This window comes from Epinephelus moara, chromosome 11 (genome assembly GCF_006386435.1).
Source record: "Epinephelus moara isolate mb chromosome 11, YSFRI_EMoa_1.0, whole genome shotgun sequence".
Lineage (NCBI taxonomy): Eukaryota > Metazoa > Chordata > Actinopteri > Perciformes > Serranidae > Epinephelus > Epinephelus moara.
The window spans coordinates 16,749,065-16,773,159 of NC_065516.1; the positions used below are offsets into that span (position 1 = coordinate 16,749,065).

A 24,095-nucleotide genomic window follows, 5' to 3' on the forward strand; every position below is an offset into this window, starting at 1 on the left:
TAGTATAGTATGTCAAAAAAAGTAAAAAAAAAAAGTCATAGTAGTGTATGTCGAAAAAAGTCATAAAAATGTTATAAGGTATGTCAAAAAAAAAGTCATAGTATAGCATGTCAAAAAAACCATAGTGTAGTATGTCGAAAAAAGTCATATGTCATAGTATGCCATAAAAAAGTCATAAACATTATGGTATAGTATGTCATAAAAATGTCATAGTGTAGTTTGTCATGAAAAAGTCATAGAATAGTATGTCGAAAAAGTCATAATAATACTCATGGTATGCTATGTAAAAAAAAATGTCATAACGTTATAGTCAAAAAGAAATCACAGTATAGTATATCAAAAAAAGTCAGAAAAACATTATAGTATAGTATGTCGAAAAAATTTATAGTATAATATGTCGAAAAAAGTCATATGTCATTAAAAAATTATAGTATAGTATGCCATAAAAAGTCATAAACGTTATGGTATAGTATGTCATAAAAATGTCATAGTGTAGTTTGTCATGAAAAAGTCATAGTATAGAATGTCGAAAAGTCATAATAATGTCATAGTACGGTATGTCGCAAAAACTCATGGTATAGTATGTAAAAAAAATGTCATGTAAAAAATATCAAAGTATAGTGTGTCGAAAAAAAGTCATAAAAAGTCAGTATAGTATGGCTAAAGAAGTCCTAAAAAGGTCATAGTATAGTATGTGGAAAAAGTCATAGTATTGTATGTCGAAAAAAGTCATAAAAAAGTCATAGTATAGTATGTCGGAAAAACGTCATAGTATAGTATGCCATAAAAAGCCATTAAACCTCATAGTATAATATGTCGAAAAAAGTCATAAACGTTATCGTATAGTATGTCATGAAAAAGTCATAGTATAGTATGTCGAAAAATTCATAATAATGCCATAGTATGGTATGTCGAAAAAAGTCATGGTATAGTATGTAAAACAAAAAGTCATAAAAACGTCATAGTATAGTAAGTCAAAAAAAATCACAGTACAGTATGTCAAAAAAAAAAGTCATAAAACCGTCATAGTATAGTATTTCGAAAAAAGTTTAAAAAAAAAAGTCATAGTATAGCATGTCGAAAAAAAGTCATAAAAATGTCAGAGTATAGCATGTTGAAAAACATCATAGTATAGAGTGTCGGGAAAAAAGTCATTAAACAGTCATTGTATGGCATGTCGAAAAAAGTCATAGTATAGTGTGTCAATAAAGTCATAAAAACGTCATAGTTTAGTATGCCATAAAAAGTCAAAAAACGACATAGTATAGTATGTCATAAACAAGCCATTAAACCTCATAGTATAGTATGCCATAAAAAGTCATAAACGTTATAGTATAGTATGTCATAAAAAAGTCATAGTATAGTGTGTCGGAAAAATTCATAGTATAATAAGTCGAAAAAAGTCATAATAATGTCATAGTATGGTATGTCAAAAAAGTAAAAAAAAAAAAAGTCATAGTATAGCATGTCAGAAAAAATTCATAAAATGTCATAGGGTAGTATGTCAAAAAAGTCATAAAACCATCATAGTATAGCATTTTGAAAAAAGCCATAAAACCGTATAGTATAGTATGTCAAAAAAAGTCATAAAACCGTCATAGTATAGTATTTCGAAAAAAAGTCATAAAAATGTCATAGTATAGCATATTGAAAAAAGTATAGAGTGTGTAAAAAAAGGCATTAAACAGTCATAGTATGGTATGTCAAAAAGGTCATAGTATAGTTGTCAATAAAGTCATAAAAATGTCATAGTTTAGTATGCCATAAAAAGTCATAAAAACGTCATAGTATGCCACAAAAATAGCCATTAAACCTCATAGTGTAGTTTGCCATAAAAAGTTATAAACATTATAGTATAGTATGTCATAAAAATGTCATAGTGTAGTATGTCATGAAAAAGTCATAATAATGTCATAGTATGGTATGTCGAAAAAACTTATGGTATAGTATGTAAAAAAAAAGTCATAAAAACATCATAGTATAGTATGTAAAAAATATCACAGTATAGTGTGTCGAAAAAAAGTCATAAAAAGTCAGTATAGTATGGCTAAAGAAGTCCTAAAAAAGTCATAGTATTGTATGGTGAAAAAAGTCATAATAATGTTATTGTACGGTATGTCGAAAAAAGTCATTGTATAGTATGTCGAAAAAAGTCACGGTATAGTATGTAAAAAAAATGTCATAAAAACGTCATACTGTAGTATAGTATGCCATAAAAAGTCATAAATGTCATTTTACAGTATACCATAAAAAAGTCATAAAAATGTCATAGTAATATGCCATAAAAAAAGTCATAAAATGTCATTTTATAGTATGTCCTCAAAAGTCAAAAAATGTCATAGTATAGTAAGTCATGAAAATATCATAGTATAGTATGCCATAAAAAAGCTGGAAAAACATCATAGTATAGTATGCCATGAAAAAGTCTTAAAAACGTCATAGTATAGTATGTCGAAAAAAGTCATAATATAGTATGTTGAAAAAACTCATAGTATAGTATGTCGGAAAAAGTCAAAAAAGTCACAGTATAGTATGTCGACAAAAGTAAAAAACGGCATAGTCTAGTATGTCGAAAAACGTCATAGTATAGTACGCCATAGTCATTAAAACGTCATAGTATAGTATGTCGAAAAATGTCAAAAAACGTCATAGTATAGTACGCCATAGTCATTAAAACGTCATAGTATAGTATGTCGAAAAATGTCAAAAAACGTCATAGTATAGTACGCCATAGTCATTAAAACGTCATAGTATAGTACACCAAACATCAAAGGATAGTATGCCATAAAAAAAAAGTCATAAAAATGTCATAGTGTAGTATGTCATAAAAAGTCATAGTATAGTATGCCCTGAAAATATGAAATTTTAGTATGTCGTAAAACTGCAGTTTACTATGCTCTGAAATACACTGTAGCCTTCCCTGAAAAAAGGTATAAAACATCATAGGTATGCCCTGAACAATGAGCCTGAATGTTCATCTTTGGTGAAAATGGTGAGATCAAAGTCAAAGGAATACCAGACAAATATTTCTAAGCTTGGGCCAAAGTGTTCCCTTACCACCATCAATTTTCCACCAAAAAAGAAAAAGCCAACATGATGATTTTAGTGATTGTTCATCGTTTTTAAAGACAAGAACCAAGTTCAGTGTGATTCAAACACCAGTTTATTCACATCTGCAATATATCGGCCAAATGAAGCACAGAGCAGTCAAGAAAAGACACAACTCCTAACCACTTGTAAGGAAAGTAAAAGGAGCTTCTCAATTTCTAAAAAATAATGTACAACATATCAGCCATTTCACTGTAATGCTTTCCTCTAAATGGTACTATACATTCACTTTTCAATGAAGCCTCTGCACTGAGGTAATGAGCAAAGAAAACACTGGCAAGACAAACGTTTAGAAACAAGTTAACCAGGAATAAACCAGGTTAGGGCAAGAGTGAAAAAATATCGGATTTAGACAACGTATAAAATGAACCATGAAACTGGATAAAAGTGGACTGAAACAAAACAAGGGGACATTTGTTAAAAGCTGATATGTTCTCTAAGCCGCAACCCAGGTGCCAATCCTTTCCTTGGCTGTGCCCTACTGCCTAAAGTAGAGACGAGCGTTTGCAGTTATAAGATTCAATAATACAAGTTTCAGTTATAAATGCAGCGTTTTTAAATGTCAAACTCAGTGCTGAAAAAGTCCTCACAGTAACGTCACTGTCACACATAAAAAGTAACACACAAAAAGAGCAAATAATGGAACAACTGATGAGTTTCGAGCTGGTCAGTAAGTCAGTCTTAACTGGGTTTTCGTGGACCCAGCCCCTTCCCAGGTAGGAATATCAACACGTGTTAATCTGTCAGTTTTCACTGATGCTGGTGTTTTCCGAACTCCTCTTTTTTGACATCATTTGCAAGAAACTCAATTCCTTCGCAGTCTTTGTTGGCCACTCATCCATCACAAGACCTTCTTCTTCTCAAGCATCCGTGAAGGGGTCTCTGGAAATGTGGCAGGTATAGAGAAGCCAAAATTATGTGTGTGTGTATAAGTGTGCTGTTGTGGCTTGGAGCTTGGGGTCAAACCCACACTGAAGAAAAAAGGAGCTTTGAATTTACCGTGGGGCCTTTTAAAAATGTCCACCATGTCACGGTACACAGTTCACTGCCAGCAGAGGAGAGGGCTTCAAACATGCATAAGTCTAAAGCATGAAAATGGCTTTGGATGAGGCAGCAACACCCCCCCCCCACAAAAACCCAAAACAAAAAGAGGGTACATGATGTGAAAAATGGAAGGAGACGAGGAAAAGCCTAGATATTCCTTGGCCGAGGTGTGTCCGTCAGGAAAACTCACACGCACAAGGCTCTGGGGAACCTGGGAGAGGAAAAGAATATAAATGCATATTAATTAAATGTGTCTTCCATCACAGAAGGACTTCATTAGCACAAGAAATCTGCAACAATACTAACGAAATGCCTCCTGCATCCTTTATGTTCACACTTTTAAAGAAGCCAAATCCAATCCCTTTAACATTGTAAATCATAATAAATGATAATAGTCTGACCTGTCCTCAGTGAAGCCGTCCATCTCCTCCTCGTCATCCAGCTCCATGTCCAGCTCATTGTCAAGAGAGTCACGGCCATAGCCACTCAGGACGCTGCAGGTCGGAAAGATTTGTACACGATCAGATGTATGCACAGCTTTTAGTAAATTCGTTTTGTCTCTCATCTTTTGGATCATATATTTATTACATTTTTCTAATGTGTGGTGCTACACTGATGAGCGTGTGTCGGCTGCTGACCTGACAGAGCGACATGTGAAGAATACAATCCTCTTGAGTTTCTTGTTGTAGAAGAAGTAGTTGAAGGACCAGAGGCTGCCCTCTTCACCAAAAGGGTCTGAGTCCAGATCAGGGTTGTAGCTAAGACCAAAATATGAGATATCAAGCTTAAATATCGCTGAACTCAACAAAAAAAGACTATTTTGCAGTATAAATGATCTGCTTTATAATACACACATGCATGTTTGTATACACACACAGAAACACCTACCTGTATATGTCACAGCCTTGCAGGTTGATCTCTTGGTCGATGGCGTTCCACAGCTCCGGCCCCAGAGAGTTGAACTCCTCTCCCACAGCTGAATACAGGCTGCTGTTTACTGCATTAGCCACCTGCAGAGAGGTCACAGTCACATAACTATTTAACAAAGCCTGTCTTTTCTATGTTATGTTGAACATATCTGTGACATTAAATTTATCTGCTGTGCTTTAGAAGGTAGATTCGGCTACAGAGCAGCATACTAACCCAGTTGAGGCTGGGCTCTCGGCTGAACTCGTGGGCCCGTGCGGCGCTGAAGTCATAGTCCGGCCGAAAAGACTCATTGAGTGTGGTGATGAGGTAGAAAAGAGTCTTCCTGCAACACTTGTCACTCAGGGGGTTCTCCCCGTCCTCACTGCTCTTCCCCAGCCTGCACAGAAAACAAAGCGGAAAATGAAATGCTTAAATCCTAAATCATCTTTTCTTAATATTGATGAAGTGTAATACTGCCAGAGTCATTGATGAGTGTTCTAAAAAGAAACCACTCTGCTCTATCACTGTGGACTGCAGTACTCACTGTGAAGGGCTGGTGGCACTGGTGGACTGAGGGGGAGAGAGGGCCTCCAGGACATGTGGCTCCCCCTCCTGGCAGAACTGCTTGAACATATGTTTATCATCCCCTGCCATCTTGCAGGAGTAGCTCTCCATTCTGCAGGGCAAAAACAACATAGATAAATATTTAATACTGTGCGACCAATATTCATGTGCTACATGAATATTGTGCTGTTAACATAATGGCAGAGATTTCAGATGAGGGAAAATGTTTGCCAAATCCCTTAAGATTATTCTAATAGCCCATTAGGCTTAAACACAATTACATAACATATCAGGGACACATCTGGGTATTATAATGGATTTCTTTAGACACAGAAAGCCTGATCCATTTCTGACAGTTGACCAAATTTACCTCTCTATCCAGAGATACTATGAACAAGTAAAAATAAATACTAAAGGTTATTATATAAAATATTACAGAAACCAGGCAGTTTGGCAGACTGTGTTTCTTTATTCTGGTGCAATTCAGCTCTTTAAGATAAGATAAGATAAGATACACCTTTATTGATCCCATAATTGAGAAGTTCCAGTGTTACAGCAGTCAAGGAGAAAGAGTCAGATTAAAGATTTCAAATTTAAACTTATAAAACTTAAAAAACTTAAAACACACTGGATTTAACACTTATTACATCACATTAAGTTTGGCTATATGTGCACTCTCTGCAGCTTTATTATTTTGGGGAAATTACAAATATCAAATCAGGTATTGTATGGTATTGAAATTATTAAAGGATTCTCACAGACAAGAGCTCTTTAACCTGTAACTCTGTATGACAAGATAGCCCCGGTCTTTCCACTCAGAGCCATATCTGCACAAAACACCTGACAAGAACATGTCAGCGATAAAAATTTCCTGCTTGCGCTTTCATGTTTCTGGGTCAGACGCCACTGTATACAGATATGCGAGTGGAGTAGACTGCTGTGCAGTTGTTTATTTTGCCTCCTCCCACCTGTGGGTTATGCAAGAGCAAAGGTTGTGCAACTTAAGACAGACTTGTACTGAGACCCTCACTGGCCTTGCCAGCCTAAATATAGGGACCCTGGGTGGGAGCGAATACCACAGTGGAAATAACTGCCCTGGTTTTCCATACACAACACAGCTGACCCGCCGACAAAACACTGTGAGCAGACACCGGAGCTGAGAGAAGATTATCAACACTACGAGGTTATTTAAAAATGCTACAACTGCAACAAGCTGTTAACATTAGTACATAATGCAGACAGCAGCTTGCTTGCATATGCATTTGTGTTTTAATGTATCTAGTTATTACAGGACTACCTATTCATGTTCTGTTTATGATAACATTACTTTGGTGACTTTTTAGCACCAAACAAATGACCTTTGCACAGCGCACCAGCTGTGTTGTTTTAATTCTAGTTTTAAGTATTTTGAGAAGCACTGTGCACTTTTTCTCTGGTGCTGTATATTATTCCAGTTTTGTGTTGTTTAATTCATTATCCACGTGCTAAAATCAAAAGCCCATCTGCAGAAGAACATAATAAATCTGCTGGAAGCCTGGTGGGTACATTTTCAGTTAAAGCCTGCAGCTTTCAAGTCCTGCTGCTATGATGGGCTGCCTCACTAATCCACTAAGCAGCCTAAACACCAGCAGCCTTGGCAGCTTCAGCAGCACTCAGCTATCGTGCAGTATTATTGCATGTGTTTATGTGTGCATGTCCATGCGCCCCAATAACACTCTTCACAACTGTCTCCAAAATAGCCACAGAGTGGTGTGAGAGGACACCATGTTGTGCGTCACTCCAGGTCACAACCAGTTACAGAGGCTCGCTTTCACCACCCACACTCAAAACCCTGCACTCAGTCTGGGCTGCATAGCTCCACAACCCACTGCCCTTTATGTAACTACACTGTCACTGCAAACCTGCTGTCGGCCTTACATAACCTAAAACACACTGTTGTGTTTTTACACTTTGCAAACGCAAAAACATGCACTTTCAGTTAGCTATTAACTTTCACTATAGGCTCTGAACCTGCCTGGTAGGTCGGCAGTCTGTTATCACAATGTTGCATAACGTGCAGGTACTTGTTTGTTCTACTGCCCCCATTTATGAGGAGAGTCAGTGATCTCTGAACGAGCCACACCTCTCATACACTCCTCGTTTATTGACATCATACCAGCCAGGAAATTTCTTATATAAGGAAAACTTGAGCCAAAGTTGACTCCAGTGGCTCCTACTTTGGTATAAACATGATTATGATGTTCGTGGTGAGCTGCTAGGTCTGCATTACAGAAATAGAAGCAGTAATGCTATCTGCACACACACCTGGAAAGGTGACCTGTGCATGTACCCACTGAGGACTAATGGGGGGGGGGGGTCTGTGCAAAAATACAAGAACTACAGCTGATGGCAGCTTGTCTTTGGAAAATAATAGAGCCAAAAAAAAGTCTGTAAAGACCCAATTCATTAAGTCTGCCCTTGTGTAACAGTATATACGTGACAGCAGACACTCAGTTGCTCATGTTGCAATAGAAAGCCTGTGACTCTTACCTGCCAAGGATGCGAGACTCTCCTGTTTCAACACACAGCCGGGAGCTGAGGGCTTCAAAGCTGGAGCTTTCCAATAGTTTCATTGCTGTCTGTTAAAAACAAAAAAGCAGCATAAAGTCAATGTCAGTCAAAAGTCATATTAAGACACTAGAACACTTTGACTCTGTGTATTTAGCTGTTTACTGTCTACCTACTACTTAAAGCTACTTGTAACGGTTACCATGTCCAGAGCCATACCAATCTAATGAGGTCAGTAAATAAACACATTTCTAGAAGTGTGAGGAAAACAATTGTTGACAGTATAAATAATTAGCATGGCGGAGCTACAGCGCCCCGCGAGGTCAATTTTTTAGATCAAAACACTATTTCCTCTTTCTGTAAACCACTGCCCCTCCCCCACTCTGTTCAGTCGAAGTTGACAAATCGTCTTCCTGGTTCAGTAAATCGACATAATGACCCAATTTACTCACCGAGCAATATTTTCAGCACAGGCAGAAAACAACAGGTTTTAAAACCAAGCCGCAGACGCTCGTCTTCTTAACCTAACTGGTTACTCTGTGACGCAAAAGATTAACGATCCCCGCTTTGTTGATGGCCAGCTAACGTTAGCTAACGGCTAGCTTCGCTGTATTATTGACGCTCCTGTCTTCGCTTCACAGCCGCGCTATTAATTCGCACTCGAGCTTAAGCATCTTACAAAAGCACTCGGTCGAGAATGTGTTATTCTGAGGCTTTTTAAATTTATAGAAAAGCTGCTCTTCCCGATTAAATGCGATGAGATTAAATCCAAAGACTGTTGGCGTCCGTCGGAGTCTGTCTGCAGCGGCATCCCTTTCGACCTGATTTCACAAAGAGGCTCGTATTAGCTAAATCAAGTCGCTTTTTTCTAAGCGACTTGATCAGAAGAGTAGCAACTAACGAGCTACCGAGCGGAATAATTGACCGAAACGGGTCAAGTTTTCTGCAAATCGTCGACTACCTTAGAGACACATCTATTTTCATCAAAACAACGGAATCCACTGTGTAAAGACCCAGCCCCTTTTCTCTTATATACGCTGAGATACGCACACGCCCACTTTTACTAAAACCCTCACATGATTGGCTGTTTGAGCTATTCGTTTAAATGACAACTAACGTGATTGGTTAAATCTTGCTTGGTCAATTTCCAGGCCAGATCTGTGTCAAATGTCTTGTCTGCTTATCGCAACGCAGCTGCTGGAACAAAAACGAAACAGAGTTGTTTTGCTTGCGTTTAAGATATTTATGTTCACTATTCAACTCATATCTGTCTTGGATCTAGCACAGTCACTTAGAACCATCAAAATACACATAAATACGTATAAATGTATATATTCTCCGTCTTCCTTTTCATAAAAAACACATTTTAAATAGTCACTGACTTGCTCTGGATCTATTTTCTTCAGATCAATGGTCCAATATTGTCTTTGCACACCCGTTCTTTGGAATTTATTTGTGTAGGTTTTGAGATTTCTTCCACTTTGCCTTCTTCCTGACTTTTGCCCAGTTGTATTTCTTGCTTTTGATGTACAACACCCTGCACTGCACTAAATTACACCAAATTTGTTGACTGATTTTATTGAACACTGAATATAGTCTCCAGCATGCAGCACTGCATAATGACCTCCATAAAAAGGAATAGCAGATTGAGCCCGAATGGAAACTGTCATCACCCCCTCCTATGATCGCCCAACCGCTTGCTGTAAATGAAATAAACAGTATAATTAAATGTACGATATCGGCCCAGTGGCCTAATGGATAAGGCATCAGCCTCCGGAGCTGGGGATTGTGGGTTCAAGTCCCACCTGGGTCGTGATGACAAAATCAATATGTGGCATCTTCATTCAAATGCAAGAAATACTCAGTCAGCACCTTGCATGATATGTTCATAAAGATGCTGCATGACTACTTTTGGACCATGCAACTCCATTTTTTCATAATGCAATCTACCACTTACAAATTCAAATATTTGAAAACAATATTTTATTGAGGAAAATACAAATAGCATACAGAAATCATCCATGCAGTAGGTGGTATTGATTTGTCATGTCTGTGTGATATAGTCAGACACATCCTCCAGGCCTGTGCACTCATTGTCCAGGTACTCCAGGATCACATTACCCCCATTGTACAGGGGAGTTTCTGGGTGAGCCAGCAGCGAGAGCAACTTGTCGTCCATCCGGAGAGCTTCACCTGTCTGAGGGTGACATAACCGCAGCTTCTGCAAATGGAGACGAGAATGGCACGCCTTTAAGACTAAGTCAAGAAATATACACTCTGCTATGCTTTGTTTTCCGGGAATATTTCAATGCAAGTTAACAAATTAATAACACTTGATAGAAAACATAGCCTCTCATATTTGTAAAATATGGGATTCCTTTGTGTTATGAGATAAAACCTCTTTTATTTTGTCTTGAAAACAACTGAAGCATCAGTGAGAAGCTTCACACAGTATTTGCTATAATCAGCAAGTGTAAGAAAAAAAAACTTGAGTACACAGACATTATGTACTGGAACAATACTTAGCGTTGATGTTTACAGCCCCACTGTCATACTGGTTAACCCAGCTTCCTGTAAACAGAGTTCTGTCTTGCGGGTAAAAGCTGCATTTCATATGTGCACACAAAGCTCACCTATTTACTCAGTTATGGAGGACATTTTTAACCTCTGTTTTATCTTATTTAAGGAGGTGGAAATTATGAATACGTAAAGACAATGTAGTTTAAGAATCGAGAGAGTAGACTGATGGTAGGGGAAGCAGACCAGATTATCAGTGACTCTTCTGCTGTGTGTTACCTTAGCTGTCAGTACATTATTGCTGTTCTTGAGGCTAGCTAGAGAGGCTGCGTAATCCACCACTTTTCCCACACTCCATTTGGAACAGAAGAACATGGGTTGGCTGGAGTCTTTGGATTCTTTAGGAAGATACACCTGGAAATAGGTTCTTTCTGTCTGGAAAGCCAAAAAAGGAGATGAAGTTGAAAAAAATAATAAACACAGGATGACACACAGAGGTTACACTGCAGATAATACCAATATGGGAAGTTATGTCACACTCTCATTTATAAATAAAATAAAGACAGATAGGATTTTACCTGTGGCAGCCCCTTGTCTCCTGCAGCATGCAGCTTTAGTTTCATTAACGCCACCTTAGCTGCTGTTGCACTGTTCTTTGCTCCTCTGCGTCCTTTACTTTTGGATCCGTCCTTTGACGCTGAGAAATCACAAGAGAGGAATCCAAAGATAATCAAAATTTAAGTTAAGGGATGCAAACAGGTGTACATCAGTCATGACAAAGATGAGAGTAGTTTGTTTAACACTGATCCCATGTGGACAAACAAGGAATCACAGAAGAAATTCTGTCAAGATAGCAACAGTGGCTGTGCAACGCTGTAACTAACCAACAATCTTTTCCACCAGCTCCTTTGTGGCTGCCATTCGAGGCTTTTGGACCTCCAACTTCTCACACTTGTGATCATCTTGATGACGATGACTATAAGGCAAGAACAAGAGAAATACGAATCTTTCAGTTTCAGTTTACTGGTTTCACTGATGAAATAGTAATATATTATACATATTGAGAGCAATGTAGTAACCCCTTTAATTTGACTGCTTCTGTATGAAATAAATAAGCTTGGAGGAACAAATTATGACGTTTGAAAAAATTAAAGAAAAAGAGAGGAAACTGTAAACTTACGCCAAACAGAAATGTTTTTCACAGTGTGGACATACTACTGGCAACACCTCTTTTCCCCTGCAGTCTTGAAATGAGCATGGATAACTTGTACTGCCACCCGCAGCCTGAGACTCCCTTTTCACTGGCTCCTGAAAAAAAAGTCAAAGAAAATATAAAAGCATTCCAGCCAGTATCGAAGTAACTATGCAACAGAGGGAAAATTGTTCCAGCAATGTAATAATACAACAGTACATCTAATCAAAGAGGGACATTAGGACACAGCGTACCACTGAACATGAATGGGCCTCTCTGCTTCTGTGCTCAAGGCTGGAAGAGACAAAAATAAAACATCAAAAATTAAACGAGGAATGGTCTGACATGAAAAGTATCACTTACGACATAGGGTACATGACTATTTCTATACTATGCAACTTCATACTTTTACTAAAATATTGTACCTTTTGTGCCACTGCTTTTACCTGTTACCTGTAATTACTAAAGCCTGACTGATACAGGACTTTTGATGTTTATACAAATACCAATATATTTTCTAAAAAGAAACTGATGACAATATATCCACAAACATGATTCTTTTTTTCCACAGATAATGTTAAGAAACATTTTAGTTAGAATGGCTTATATATGGACTAGCATGGACTGAGGTCTCTAGACACATCTCCGTGTAGGTTTATGTGCTCAATATGCCACAATATCTGCAACATACCTGATTACCTCTGAGAACTGTGATGCTGTGAACCTTTACTTTTTATTCTATTCTTTTTTTGTTCTGTTTTGATTTGTCGGTTCTGATTTTTGTTTATCTGTCTGTTTGTTGCATTTTTTTGGTTGTTTGATTTGGTACATATACATATATTTTCTTTTTGTAAGTGTGGAGAATGTGTTCTCTATAAGTTAGGGAATAAGTTGGAAAAGAGGATGTAGATAAAGAGATTGTCTCTATTAATCCCTCATGGGGAAATTCTTATTTTTCAAGGATATGCAAAGTGATAGGGCTGTCACATAAATCGCACTCCAAGCAGTTAGGGGTTCAGCGCCTTGCTCAAGGGCACATCTCCCACTATAAGTCCACACTTGCACCAACAGGGACCAGGCTGGACTTAAACTGTCCAGCAACATTCAGTTACTATAAAAGTTGTGCTCTATGTTAAGAGAGTCATTTTGTCTTTCTTTAAGTTAAGTATTCTTACTTAATTTAATAATTATTTATTTGTATAATGATATGGTATAACGATTTTGTTATTTAGAGCACGTGATCTGAATACTTTCTCTAACTCTGCACATTTCTTTCCATCTGAAGATGATGAATTCTTACCAGAAAACACCGCTACAGAGATCACAAACAAAAGGAAGGAAATCTAAAAGAAGAATGTGGAGAACAAACTCAGTTAGTTTGTGAGCTGAATTCAACAACAACAACAAGCTGTATAACACAAGACACATCGTTGCCAGCTCTGTCAAAATCTGTGTATTGGAAACAACATAAATGGTTGACGTCTGAGATATAGATTTAGGTGCCAAAGTCAAACACTGCAGCTGATAGACAGTGATGCTGACTCATTTGAATCTGGGCAGAAACTTTCACTAACTACTGATACATAAGAGCAAAACACACTTTATCAATACACTGTAGTACATACAAAGTATTTATTTTATGTGATAATTAAACACTGTGTCCGACACTGATTTAAACCTTTCAGTTAGCGGTTAGCCTGCTAGCCAACAGTTGAGCTAACAGCTAGCTACTGAGAAGCTGTACAGTCATGTAATGCTAAAGCTAGTTAGCTAGCTAGCTCACTGGCTAACCAAGCTAAAGAGCCGCGCGGTGTGTTTCATATTAACACACACAGGAGAATAATATCCCACGTTAGTATCTTTGCTCTTTCTAGTTACGACACAACATAAACTGACCTTTCTGATTACAGGAATCGATCTGACAATGCTTTCCAATGTCTAACTCAGCCATTAGATAGCAGCTAGTGAGCGGATGTCAACACGAACTTTGACCCCGGCAGTGAAACCACGTGACCGAGGTTTTTTTTTCTTTTTATGTTTTACTGCGATATATTCATTTTTATTTATCTTTTTATTTGTGTGACATGATTGATTTTTTTAATGACGCTGTAATTATATATATTTGGACGCCTTTCACGAAACAAAAATAGGTTTATTAGTTTATTAGCCGACTTCAACCAAGAGAAAAGAGGAGGAAGGGCGTCAGGTGTCATTACGTCACGCAGGTGATGGCGGTGAAAGGTGTGGTGACAGGTACGTTCACTGGCTGGTTCACTTTGAACTGAAAAAGCACAAAGCCGTCGAGCTGGAAAATCTGCTCGTTAACACACCCGCCTCCAGAAACTCCGTGAGGTATCCAGGTAGAGCCCGTGTACACTTAAGATAGGCTACATACGCAGTTTACACCAAAAGGTGCCAAAAAATGAGCGGTTTCGCAAAATTATTCAAGGGGAGCTCGAGCTCCAAACACCACCGGTCGAAGGGAGGACCCTCACCCCAAGAGGCCATCCACAAACTCCGGGAAACAGAGGAAATGTTGACGAAGAAACAGGACTACCTGGAGAAAAGGATAGAGCAAGAACTTGCGATAGCCAAGAAACATGGCACGAAAAACAAGCGAGGTATGAATTGTTTTCTAGCCTGAAAATAATCTGTGCACGAGTTTGCCTTTGACAGACTTTTATTATGTGCTCCAGGGCTTAAAATTGTTTTCTAAACTTTTCACTAGGATATATCACATTCCAACTCTTTACAAGTATTAAATATGTTAACATACTTTAAGGTACAATAAGGCCCTTAACCTCACAGCTACACATACTTCCCCATAAGGTATTTGGCCTACAGTGCTTTGTTTTTTTAACTATCCTCCTGTGAGCAAGTTTGTTTTTGATTGTATCAGCAAGTATAACAGTTTTATAACCAGTGACGCTACAAACAAACATAAAAACAAAAATAATAGCATTTTATTAAACCTATAAGTTCATCTTTAGTGTTGCTGCTTTAGTTTTCAGTGTGTTTCTCATGTGAAACCTTGAGGTGCTGCATTGCTGGCTGAATCACCTTAGACTAAAAATAAACATGGCCTTGCAAAGGGAGGAACCTTATCTCTTTTGTTTGTGAACGCCCAGCACTATAAGTTCTCAACCAAAGAGCAGGTACCAGGAGAAAGGTGTGAGATTTACAAAAAGTCACACACTTCTACAATCTGTTTTTTATATCAGCTGCCCTGCAGGCCTTGAAGAGGAAGAAGCGCTTGGAGCAGCAGCTCACGCAGATCGATGGCACACTCTCCACCATCGAGTTCCAGAGGGAAGCTTTGGAGAACTCGCACACCAACACAGAGGTCCTGAAGAACATGGGCTACGCTGCCAAGGCCATGAAGAAGGTCCACGACAACATGTGAGAACATGGCCTCATAAACAAACAAACAAAGAAAAATGGATCAGGATTTTGTTAAAACTGCATCCTCTTACTGGGAAAGTGCACCATCAAGCCCTATGCCCTGGCATGATTGTGACACAGTTCATTTTGTATTACTGTTTTGAATGATTATAATAATTTATATACATAAAGCTATAACGTAAATCATCAAAATTAGATCAAAATGTTCAAATTTGGTTGTTGTCTTTTGGGATTTCTATCAGTATTAATACCAAAAGACAAAATCATTCATAAATTAAAGGGGGAAATAATCATTATCCCAATTTTCGGTGAAATAATCATTAGTGGCAGCCTTACAATTTATTGTTGGCCATCATTTTTGTATTTGCATAAAAATATAAAAACATACAATTTAGGGGGCTGTTTTAAAGAAATTCCTTCAGGCAAGGATGAAGTTTCGATTTGAGTTTACAGTGATGTTTAATCTTAAATCTCTCTCTTGCTTCATTTTCAGGGACATTAACAAAATAGACGATCTGATGCAGGATATCACAGAGCAGCAGGATGTGGCCCGAGAGATCAGTGAGGCCATCTCCGGACCTTTTGGCGAGGCATATGACGAGGTTGATACCTTTTTAGTTCCTCTATCAAAATCCGCTTTTACAGCATTCACTGTCTTCTTTCTTCGGGCTTTCTTTGTTGCACCTGCTAAACTATTTCCTGCTTTACAAGAATGCATCGCCGTACTTTTTGTGTTTTCTTAGGACGAGCTGCTGGCAGAGCTGGAAGAGCTTGAACAGGAGGACCTTGAGGAAAGCATGAAGAGTGTGGACGACCTACCCAGCGTGCCCAGTTCCAAACTGCCTTCAGCACGGCCCAGTCATCGCGCAAGTAAGTGCAACACATTATTGGATAATTTTATTTGATAGTGACACCGGGGAAGTGACAGGAAACGATAGGAGAAAGTGACAGGGTACGACATGCAGCAAAGGTGCTCAGGCAGACACAAACAATTATTGTTATCAATAACAAAATTGATCCTTGCAGCCTTTGACCATGATACATGTTTGATAATAATTTGATGGCATTTGTTGTTAACTTTTTTCTTGTTTTCACAGCAACCAAGAAAAGGGTTGAAGACGATGACGACATGCGTATGCTGGCTTCATGGGGAACTTAAGTGCAATAAGGCAGCCTTAATGGACTTAGCCAGATCTCACTCTCTCTCTTTTGTAGCTTTTATATTAATTTTGAAGGTTTTTAGGGAAAATGAAGAGCATTGCATTATTTTTTTAATTTAGCTTTTTACTTATCGGCTTGCTTGCCACTTTACATTTACTTTATATTTATCGAGAAATTAGAAAATTAAAGTGAAGGAATCAAGATTTATGTGCCCATGTTTCTTTTCTCGTTTTCTGTTTTCCTTTCACAACACTGATCATTCTTATTCAGCCTGTACAGAATGCACTACTTTCATAGGCCTATTGAAGACGTAATAGGATATGAATGTGATGTTTTTAACCCATAGAGCAGAATGATTATCTATATTTGCTGTAAATAAAGTGTGATTATGCATGATGTTGTAAATATTGTTTTATCAACATTCAACAATAAAACAGTCGCCTACATTTTGTCTAATTCCTGTATTTACATCAGCTTGCAGTATTCCACCACTGAAAGTTATCAGATTCATTTGGATTACAAATGATACCTGCACATGTTGGACTTTTTATGGTTACATATTATTTACAAGTGGTGAATACTGTATTTTTTGAAGAAATTTCAATGAACTTACAGTTTCACTCGATTGCTAAGACATGCTTTATGAAACTGGGAACCGTTTGATTTTCATCATCACTGAACACAGCACAGCAGAGGTCTTCTCTTACAAATGTCTGAACATTTTTTCATTGGTTTCACACATTTTTCACACCCTTTTTGAAAACACTTAACACAGTCCTTATAGAAAGACCCAAAACTCCAGTAGACTAACTGTGTAAAGAAAAGGAAAACCTCTATTCACAGCTCACAGAAATAACTAATAGTTTTGAATCTCTAATGCACCTGTGTGAAACTCTTTTGCACAGTTTTTCAGTCAGCAATCAGTTGTTACCCATCTATAAAAGATGTCACATCTGTGTTTAAATCAAAGAGGCCAGTGGCACATAAAAATACACAATAAAAGAATGTAATAGAACAAATAAAAACTTTCTTTGTGTCTTTTTTTTAACAGTACCCTATTTAAAAAGGGCATCTCAAAAAAGTATGTGCTGGTGCAAAGTGCCTCTGTATGTTACCTGGAGTACAGTTATCTTATGAGAAAAGAATACCACTCCCTGTGATATGCTTGTCTGCCTTTTTGGCACATACCATAATTATGTAAAGTATCAACAAATGGCACAGGCATATTAAACAAATGAAGTTTGAACTGGCTTATACTGGTAGCTGTATTTTGAATTCTGTTGGTCATTGTGTAACGTTAATGAGTGAGGGCCTGTGTGTGAACCGTTTAGATAATGTAACATCTGTGTGGACATATTTGTTCAACCAAATGAGGGAAAAACAACAATATTAAGCTATACTTACATATTGGAGTGAAGCTTTTGTATCGTTATTTGACATCCGGCTTTCTTATCAGGCTTTTATTTTAAAAGATCAGACCGGAAGCGACGCATGTATATTCCGGTTAGCTTACCGCCTCTGTCGTTGCTTCACAGTAAGCAGGTAGGAGGAAGTCCTTGTCCAGCGAGCAGTAGCCGCCCAAAGACAAACAACATCTGAATAAAACCACAATAAGGAGTAAAACAGCATGGAAGCAAGTAAACCACTTCGGACGACAGGTAAGTCTTTAACTTTATTATCTACAACCGAAGTTAATTTACGTGTCGTCGTACAAATATGGGGAGTTTCCCTGGCTATTAAAACTAGCCAAAGTTAGCAAACTGTTTGCATGCTAAACATTAACCCTTAAACCGGGATGTGACACGTTACATGTCACGAGAGAGAAAGTTAGAAACATTCAATGAACGTTTGTGTTATTATTACACTGTTATTAACTCCGTATTATTCCTACATTTTCAAACAAATAAACAAAGATGTTAGGATTAATTGATGAGAGATAAGCTCGTTACTTTTGCATATTAATGTTGACGTCACATCAGTAGCACTGCCCGCCCACGAGACGGATAAAAGTTTGTATTTAAGAAAAGTGGATAAGGCAGAATGACATCCGAAGTACCTAAATAAATAAACTGGGTTTTCAGAAGAGTATTATCATAATAAATAGATTTAATACACATTTACAATATATAAGACAACAAGAACACCCATCCTTACATGTTTAAACATCTGTTTTATTTTTCTGGTAGTGAGGATGATTAAACTATATTATTAGCCAAAAAAGGGTTGAAACTACAGTAAACATTACATTAAGGCAAACTAATTATTAACGTCACTTAATTAATTAGTTAGTTTATGATAGAAAAGTCATGGCTATAATTTATGATGATCAGTTCATAGATTAAGCCATTATTAAAGCAACAACACAAATGAGCTTCTCTAATGGGAATTCTGAGTGATCTATGATAGTAAATAGAGTATCTTTGGGTTTAGGACTGTCTATTGGACATAACAAGCTATTTGAAAATGTTAATTTGGGGTTTGGGAAATTGTTTTGTGAATTTTTCATTCATTTTTGACGTGTTAAAAACCAAACAATGATGTGAGAAAATATCCAGCAGGTTATTTGATACTGAAAATGATAATAATTAGTGTATAAACTCTTGTTCAGACTCTATAGTAGGGCTGCAACGATTAGTCGACTAATCGATGACTAATCGACTATTAAAATAATTGGTGACTATTTTAGTAGTCGACTAATCAGTTTGAGTCATTTTTCATAGAAAAGTACTATAAAAGTACCCCAAAATACTCTTATTGCAGCTTCTTACGTTCAAATATTGGCAGCTTTACACACTCTCCCATGATGGTGAACTAAAACTCTTTGGCGTGAGTGCGAAACAAGACATTAGATGACATCATTTTGGGGTTTGGGAGAGACAGACCGACATTTTTCAACATTTTAACACATTTTTCGATAAAATGGTTAGTCAACTAATCGAAGAAATAATCGACAGATTAGTCAACAGTGAAAATAATCGGTAGTCGCAGCTCTAATACTGAAATATATACATTGATTGACCACAGCTGGAGATGGCCCTGGAGCAGAAGAGGAGGCCAAAAAGGCAGCAGCTGCAGCCAAGGCAGCAATCCGCCTGCCTGAAGTTCGTCTGGTGGTGCTGGGCTGGAGATGGCCAGGAAAGAGTCTGACTGCAAACACCATCATAGGCAAAGAGGAGTTTCGTTTGGAGCGAGCAGCCGAGTTCTGTGTGAAGAGACAGACAGAGGTGCAGGGGCGGCAAGTGACTGTGGTGGACACTCCAGGCTGGTATTCCGTTCAGGATACTCCACCCTCCTATAAACAGGAGTTAGTGAGGGGAGCTTCTCTTTGCCCTCCAGGTCCACACGCCTTCCTGCTTGTCATCCCTGTGGGCATGTTCACAGAGGTGGACCGTGCTCGCCTTGAGGAGCATGTGAACCTGTTTGGCGAGCATGTGTGGGAGCACACAATTGTGGTTTTCACCTGGGCAGATGTGTTGAGGACCATTTCCATCGAGAGGTACATTCGCAGGGAAGGCAAGGAGCTGCAGCGGGTGCTGGAAAAGTGTAAGCGAAGGTACTTTGTCATTAACAACTGCATATTCGGGGAGCATCCCCAGGTGGGGTTCTTGATGGAGAGAGTGGAGAAGATGGTGGCAGAGGAAGGGGGCCACTACAACCCAGAGGAGGTGGAGAAGGAGAAGAAACCTCTGGATGAGAACCAGAATCCAGCCAGACAGGGGCAGGAGTTGGGGGCAATACCCAAACGGAACTCTGGGATGAGTTTGTCCAAAACCATGGAAGTGGAGCAGCTTTCCAGTGAGTGATGCACTTATCTTCGCTTACAAGAAAGTCATACTAAGGTCTCAGGTTGTTGTGAGTTTCTTTCTGTTAAATTGAAAGTTACAACTGAAGACCATGAACCTCTCAGACAGCACAGTAATAGTGATATCACAGTCTTTTAGCTAAATGCATGTGAATTAAGACTGTATTCATGTAAAATGGAGCCCTATTAATAATGCTCTGTGTTTGATTCTAGATTAACGAGACACTCGTGGCTGATGGATCCCAAAAACCACAACTAACGGAACATCTGCCTCACTGTCCTGACAGCTAAGCATCTTATTTGACAGGAAAGAAAAGGGTGACTGAAATTTCACCAAATGTACAAACCTGTTTGAGTTATTTATTGTTTTGATCAGATATGTTACTGTGTGTTTTGGTTGTATTTGTTCCCGATTTTTATCGAAGGCCTTTGCCTCAAGCCTAAACGCCCGTTTTTCATACTGCTCAAAGATTTATACTCCACTATTTGAACATGAAACAATATATTTTTTCTTTAATTCGGAAGATGGTCTATGGTTTGTGATAGTGTCTTGGGGGTTGTGTGATGGGAGGGATTTAATTTAATCTAAAACAACGAGGCACAAGCTGTTACATGTTCAATCCAAAGTGTACACTCCTTAGCTAGAAGAACTGCACTACTAAATTGTTATTATAATATTATGTCAGTGACTGTTGAGGGAATTGCTTTTTTTAACGATTCCCATTTGTTGTGACCAAACTGTAAATTCTTTCCTCATGCTGCAATGTTTATAACACTCACAGTGCACAGTTATAAAGCACTGGGGCAGTTATTGATTTTGTGTGTCGCCTTAAAGCAGTGATTATGTTTTCCTTAAATGCATCTTTTACGTATATATCATTTTGTGGCAGAGGGATTTGTTTAAAGCAAGGATGCATTACCTTGAAAGCTGCAACGATGAGTCAATGAATCGATTATTACCATATAATCAGTTAATAGTTTAAATCATTTATAACAATCAAAAATAGTAAATATTAACTTGTTCAGTATCTACTTTTCTTTGTTGAAAGTCTGAAAATAAATATATTTGGGTTTATGAGTGTTGCCAGGACAAAACAAGCATTTTAAGATGACCTATTTGGATTCAGGATACTCTGATACATTTTAAATTAATTTCTTCTGACCTTTTTTTTAGACTAAATGATTTATCAATCAATCAATCGAGAGGGCAGATGTCTTGAAACTTACAACCATAAAAGACAGTAGAACACTGGTATTCAGCCTGGTGTCAAGTTACTTTGTAAGGAGACAGATATGTGTTTGGTGTAAAGCTCTGAATGTAAACATGACTTTCAAAAGGTCACCTTAAAGGTTTTTGTTTGTAGAAAAACAAGAATCTTGGTGAAAACTGGTGTAATCTTTGCCTTAGAGCAGGCTATACAAACAGGTACTCTCCAACTCTTTGTTTGTCACGGTGTACTATTATTGGATAGAGTCAGCTGCTCTGGACAGACCCTCAACTCTTCTGAGGACATGTGTGACTGTTTTCTATAGGCCTTTGAGCGCTCACTGTACTAACCATTAGATGAATTAGGCAGTGTTGTGTCACCATCTGAGTGTCCCAGTCAAAGGAAACACACAGTAACAAAGGTTACATGCTGTAGTTGCCCCAGTTGAATCACTCCTGTCTCACCTTTTGTGTGTCTGTGTTTATGGCGCCATTATAGGACTGACCTAGATGTACAAAGCATAAATAGGTGGACCCAGCAGTGGATCCTTGCCTTGAACACATCTCTCTGCTGCAGATCAGTTCATGTGTACACATGGTTACCAATGTAGCTGTCTGTTTCACATGGGAACACTGCTAATTAAGTTTCAGTTACCCTGGTGAAATGCAGGTATAAATCAGGTTCTAGTAACAATGCTAGAGCGTCTGAGTTGCAATCCAGGATTTAATACGACTGACTCAAAGCCTTTAATTATAGGAACGCTGTAGATACTGTTTCTGTAAAGAAGCTGACAGTCTTTTGCATGAATGTGTTGGTTCGAGAGTAGAAAGCAAACCCAATGCTGTATACTAAGATATCCACTATGGTTATATCACCCAGTGAGGTCAAATACAGACGTGTTTGTTAACACTTAGTTCTGAAATATGAGAAAGGAAACAGGTCTGCTGTAGATTAGTGCCTTAAGGACTCAGCATTACTGACATTTTAACATTTTATTTGGGGTTTTGACAAAAGAAAAGGGTCATGAAAAAGTACTTTGAAGGTTATGTTAGGTATTTTTCATCCTGGGTGTTGCTGTCCCATGTTTTTGTGACTAAAGCGGCCTTCACATGATAAGAACAATGCACTTCGCTCACTGCCAGATGCGGCGCAGAGGTCAGAGGTAAACTCGGTCAAACTTCAAATAATTTCAACTCTGAGCGCAGCACTCGGGCGGGAAATCCGAGCGGTGCGCGACGCCAAGGGTAGCGGTGCCACTTTGTCAGGCGTTGCCGCCCTCTCCATAGACAAACAATGGGACAGCCAGCGCAAAGCGGTTTTACAGCTGATCATGTGTAGAGGCCTTAACTGACTAATGGTATTGAGTACTGAGCGAGACCGTCGCAACCAACCATTTCAGCTATCACCAACTCTGGTTTGGTTGAAATAAACTCTTAATTCACCCCCTAGATGTGAAAATATTCTGGTGCTATACACACTAAAATGACTGTTTATTGAAGTGGAGTCTGGTGGGTTTGGTGATGTTGAGTTTGAAGCTGTTTCTGGATAAACAAAAAGGATCTTACTCTTTAAAATGAAAGTCTATCTCTGTAGGGATCATTTCCATAACGTTGACAGACCCTTGAATCAACAGTCTGGGCCTGTCCCTGGCAAAAAGCACTTTTAGTGGACGTCAATTGATGATGTCCAAATGCTCTGAGTGGTTACATTGCAGCCTGTTTCCTGGCTGCCAGCTGCAGCGTTCTCACTCAGTACTGGACGAGTTTTAAAGATTGTTGTTCCCATTAATAATGTAGACACAAAAAACATGGGAAAATAGGGTTGAGGTTCAAAAACACTGAAGTTGCTCTTTCACACTGCTACAAATGTGGGTCTTATTGTATTTGGTTAAATGATTAGAGGTCTTGCAGCACTCCAGTATGAGTTTACAAAGCAACATGGAACAATTAATGCACCAGTCAGAAAAATTTGATAAGAAATGTGTATATAAAAAGGGAAGAGTCTTGAACACACTGATTGAATAAGAGTCACAAAATAAGGTCAGGATAAAGCAGATGAGTACAAAACCTGCTGTTGGGCATGCAGCCTACAGTGACCCACCTTTGTAGCAGTGTTTGGTGATTGAGTTACTCTGAGAGGTGAATGGAGTCACTCTTAAAAATGTATGAACGAAGCAGAGTCATCTGTCTGGGCTTTTGCACTGTGTCCTCTGCAGGCCTTCAACGTGTCTTATTGGCAGACACTATTTGTAGTGAAGTTGGAAATGCAATGTTAGAAATGCACTGTGTTGTTAGGTTCAAATAAATATATATTTTGATTTAACTCTGGGGCCTGTTCCTTGAATGATTGACAGGTGAAGACGTATCACTAAAATGTGTCTTTTATTTGTCATATTACGTGTTTGAGGTGATTTTAAAATGAGTGTTGTCAAGATAGTGGAATTTCTAACGTCAATACCACGCTGACAAATATCAGTATTTGATACTATATTTGATACCATGAAGAAAACTTTACATTGAGGGCATGGAATTTTAGATTTTTATTTAAAGATAAATATAACAAGGGAATAATCATGACAATGATGACATTGTTTTCTTGGTTAGTAGTAGAGAACAACTGACTGTAGTAAACATTAACAACT

The 24,095-nt window shown here is 38.2% G+C and overlaps 4 protein-coding genes and 1 non-coding gene across 6 annotated transcripts; 3 read left to right on the forward strand and 2 right to left on the reverse strand.

The window, feature by feature from the left end:
- Positions 1–3,145: 3,145 nt before the first annotated feature.
- Positions 3,146–9,176, reverse strand: maf1b (MAF1 homolog, negative regulator of RNA polymerase III b). The gene is made up of 8 exons (XM_050056677.1): positions 8,625–9,176; positions 8,155–8,243; positions 5,606–5,737; positions 5,296–5,458; positions 5,041–5,162; positions 4,791–4,910; positions 4,554–4,646; positions 3,146–4,363 (listed from the first exon to the last, which is right to left on the reverse strand). Exons 2-8 carry the CDS (start codon positions 8,235–8,237, stop codon positions 4,339–4,341), a joined length of 738 nt encoding a protein of 245 aa, XP_049912634.1. The 5' UTR covers positions 8,238–8,243; positions 8,625–9,176; the 3' UTR covers positions 3,146–4,338.
- Positions 9,177–9,912: 736 nt separating this feature from the next.
- trnar-ccg (transfer RNA arginine (anticodon CCG)) lies at positions 9,913–9,985 on the forward strand. The gene has a single exon. It is a non-coding gene; the product is annotated as a tRNA-Arg (tRNA).
- A 153-nt stretch (positions 9,986–10,138) lies between these two features.
- zfand1 (zinc finger, AN1-type domain 1) lies at positions 10,139–13,905 on the reverse strand. Its single transcript, XM_050057202.1, has 8 exons — positions 13,778–13,905; positions 13,182–13,224; positions 12,136–12,175; positions 11,870–11,997; positions 11,574–11,665; positions 11,268–11,386; positions 10,969–11,124; positions 10,139–10,393 (listed from the first exon to the last, which is right to left on the reverse strand). The coding sequence occupies exons 1-8, from the start codon at positions 13,830–13,832 to the stop codon at positions 10,217–10,219; spliced, it is 810 nt and encodes a 269-aa protein (XP_049913159.1). The 5' UTR covers positions 13,833–13,905; the 3' UTR covers positions 10,139–10,216.
- Positions 13,906–14,101: 196 nt separating this feature from the next.
- Positions 14,102–16,890, forward strand: chmp4c (charged multivesicular body protein 4C). Its single transcript, XM_050057203.1, has 5 exons — positions 14,102–14,502; positions 15,103–15,280; positions 15,777–15,885; positions 16,027–16,153; positions 16,381–16,890. The coding sequence occupies exons 1-5, from the start codon at positions 14,304–14,306 to the stop codon at positions 16,440–16,442; spliced, it is 675 nt and encodes a 224-aa protein (XP_049913160.1). The 5' UTR covers positions 14,102–14,303; the 3' UTR covers positions 16,443–16,890.
- Positions 16,891–17,962: 1,072 nt separating this feature from the next.
- Positions 17,963–23,776, forward strand: LOC126397830 (GTPase IMAP family member 9). 2 transcript variants are annotated; one of them, XM_050056817.1, is made up of 3 exons: positions 17,963–18,102; positions 19,469–20,239; positions 20,460–23,776. In XM_050056817.1, the coding sequence occupies exons 1-3, from the start codon at positions 18,072–18,074 to the stop codon at positions 20,462–20,464; spliced, it is 807 nt and encodes a 268-aa protein (XP_049912774.1). In that variant the 5' UTR covers positions 17,963–18,071; the 3' UTR covers positions 20,465–23,776. The 2 variants fall into 2 exon arrangements, with proteins under 2 accessions (XP_049912774.1, XP_049912773.1); XM_050056816.1 differs by lacking the exon at positions 20,460–23,776 and having other exon boundaries at positions 19,469–20,247.
- The last annotated feature ends 319 nt before the right edge of the window (positions 23,777–24,095 follow it).

What these genes read in the sequence shown, in the direction of transcription:
- LOC126397830 (XM_050056816.1), top strand. Translation starts at nt 18,072, where the DNA reads ATGGAAGCAAGTAAACCACTTCGGACGACAG. An exon ending in TAAACCACTTCGGACGACAG is followed by an intron (nt 18,103 to 19,468) that starts GTAAGTCTTTAA and finishes GATTGACCACAG; the next exon opens with CTGGAGATGGCCCTGGAGCA.
- chmp4c (XM_050057203.1), top strand. Translation starts at nt 14,304, where the DNA reads ATGAGCGGTTTCGCAAAATTATTCAAGGGGAGCTCGAGCTCCAAACAC. An exon ending in TGGCACGAAAAACAAGCGAG is followed by an intron (nt 14,503 to 15,102) that starts GTATGAATTGTT and finishes TTTTTATATCAG; the next exon opens with CTGCCCTGCAGGCCTTGAAG. An exon ending in AAGAAGGTCCACGACAACAT is followed by an intron (nt 15,281 to 15,776) that starts GTGAGAACATGG and finishes CTTCATTTTCAG; the next exon opens with GGACATTAACAAAATAGACG.
- maf1b (XM_050056677.1), bottom strand. Translation starts at nt 8,237, where the DNA reads ATGAAACTATTGGAAAGCTCCAGCTTTGAAGCCCTCAGCTCCCGGCTG. An exon ending in GAGAGCCCAGCCTCAACTGG is followed by an intron (nt 5,163 to 5,295) that starts GTTAGTATGCTG and finishes ACCTCTCTGCAG; the next exon opens with GTGGCTAATGCAGTAAACAG. An exon ending in GACGGCTTCACTGAGGACAG is followed by an intron (nt 4,364 to 4,553) that starts GTCAGACTATTA and finishes TTCCTCTCCCAG; the next exon opens with GTTCCCCAGAGCCTTGTGCG.
- zfand1 (XM_050057202.1), bottom strand. Translation starts at nt 13,832, where the DNA reads ATGGCTGAGTTAGACATTGGAAAGCATTGTCAGATCGATTCCTGTAAT. An exon ending in GAAAAACATTTCTGTTTGGC is followed by an intron (nt 11,666 to 11,869) that starts GTAAGTTTACAG and finishes CTTGCCTTATAG; the next exon opens with TCATCGTCATCAAGATGATC. An exon ending in GAGACAAGGGGCTGCCACAG is followed by an intron (nt 11,125 to 11,267) that starts GTAAAATCCTAT and finishes TTGGCTTTCCAG; the next exon opens with ACAGAAAGAACCTATTTCCA.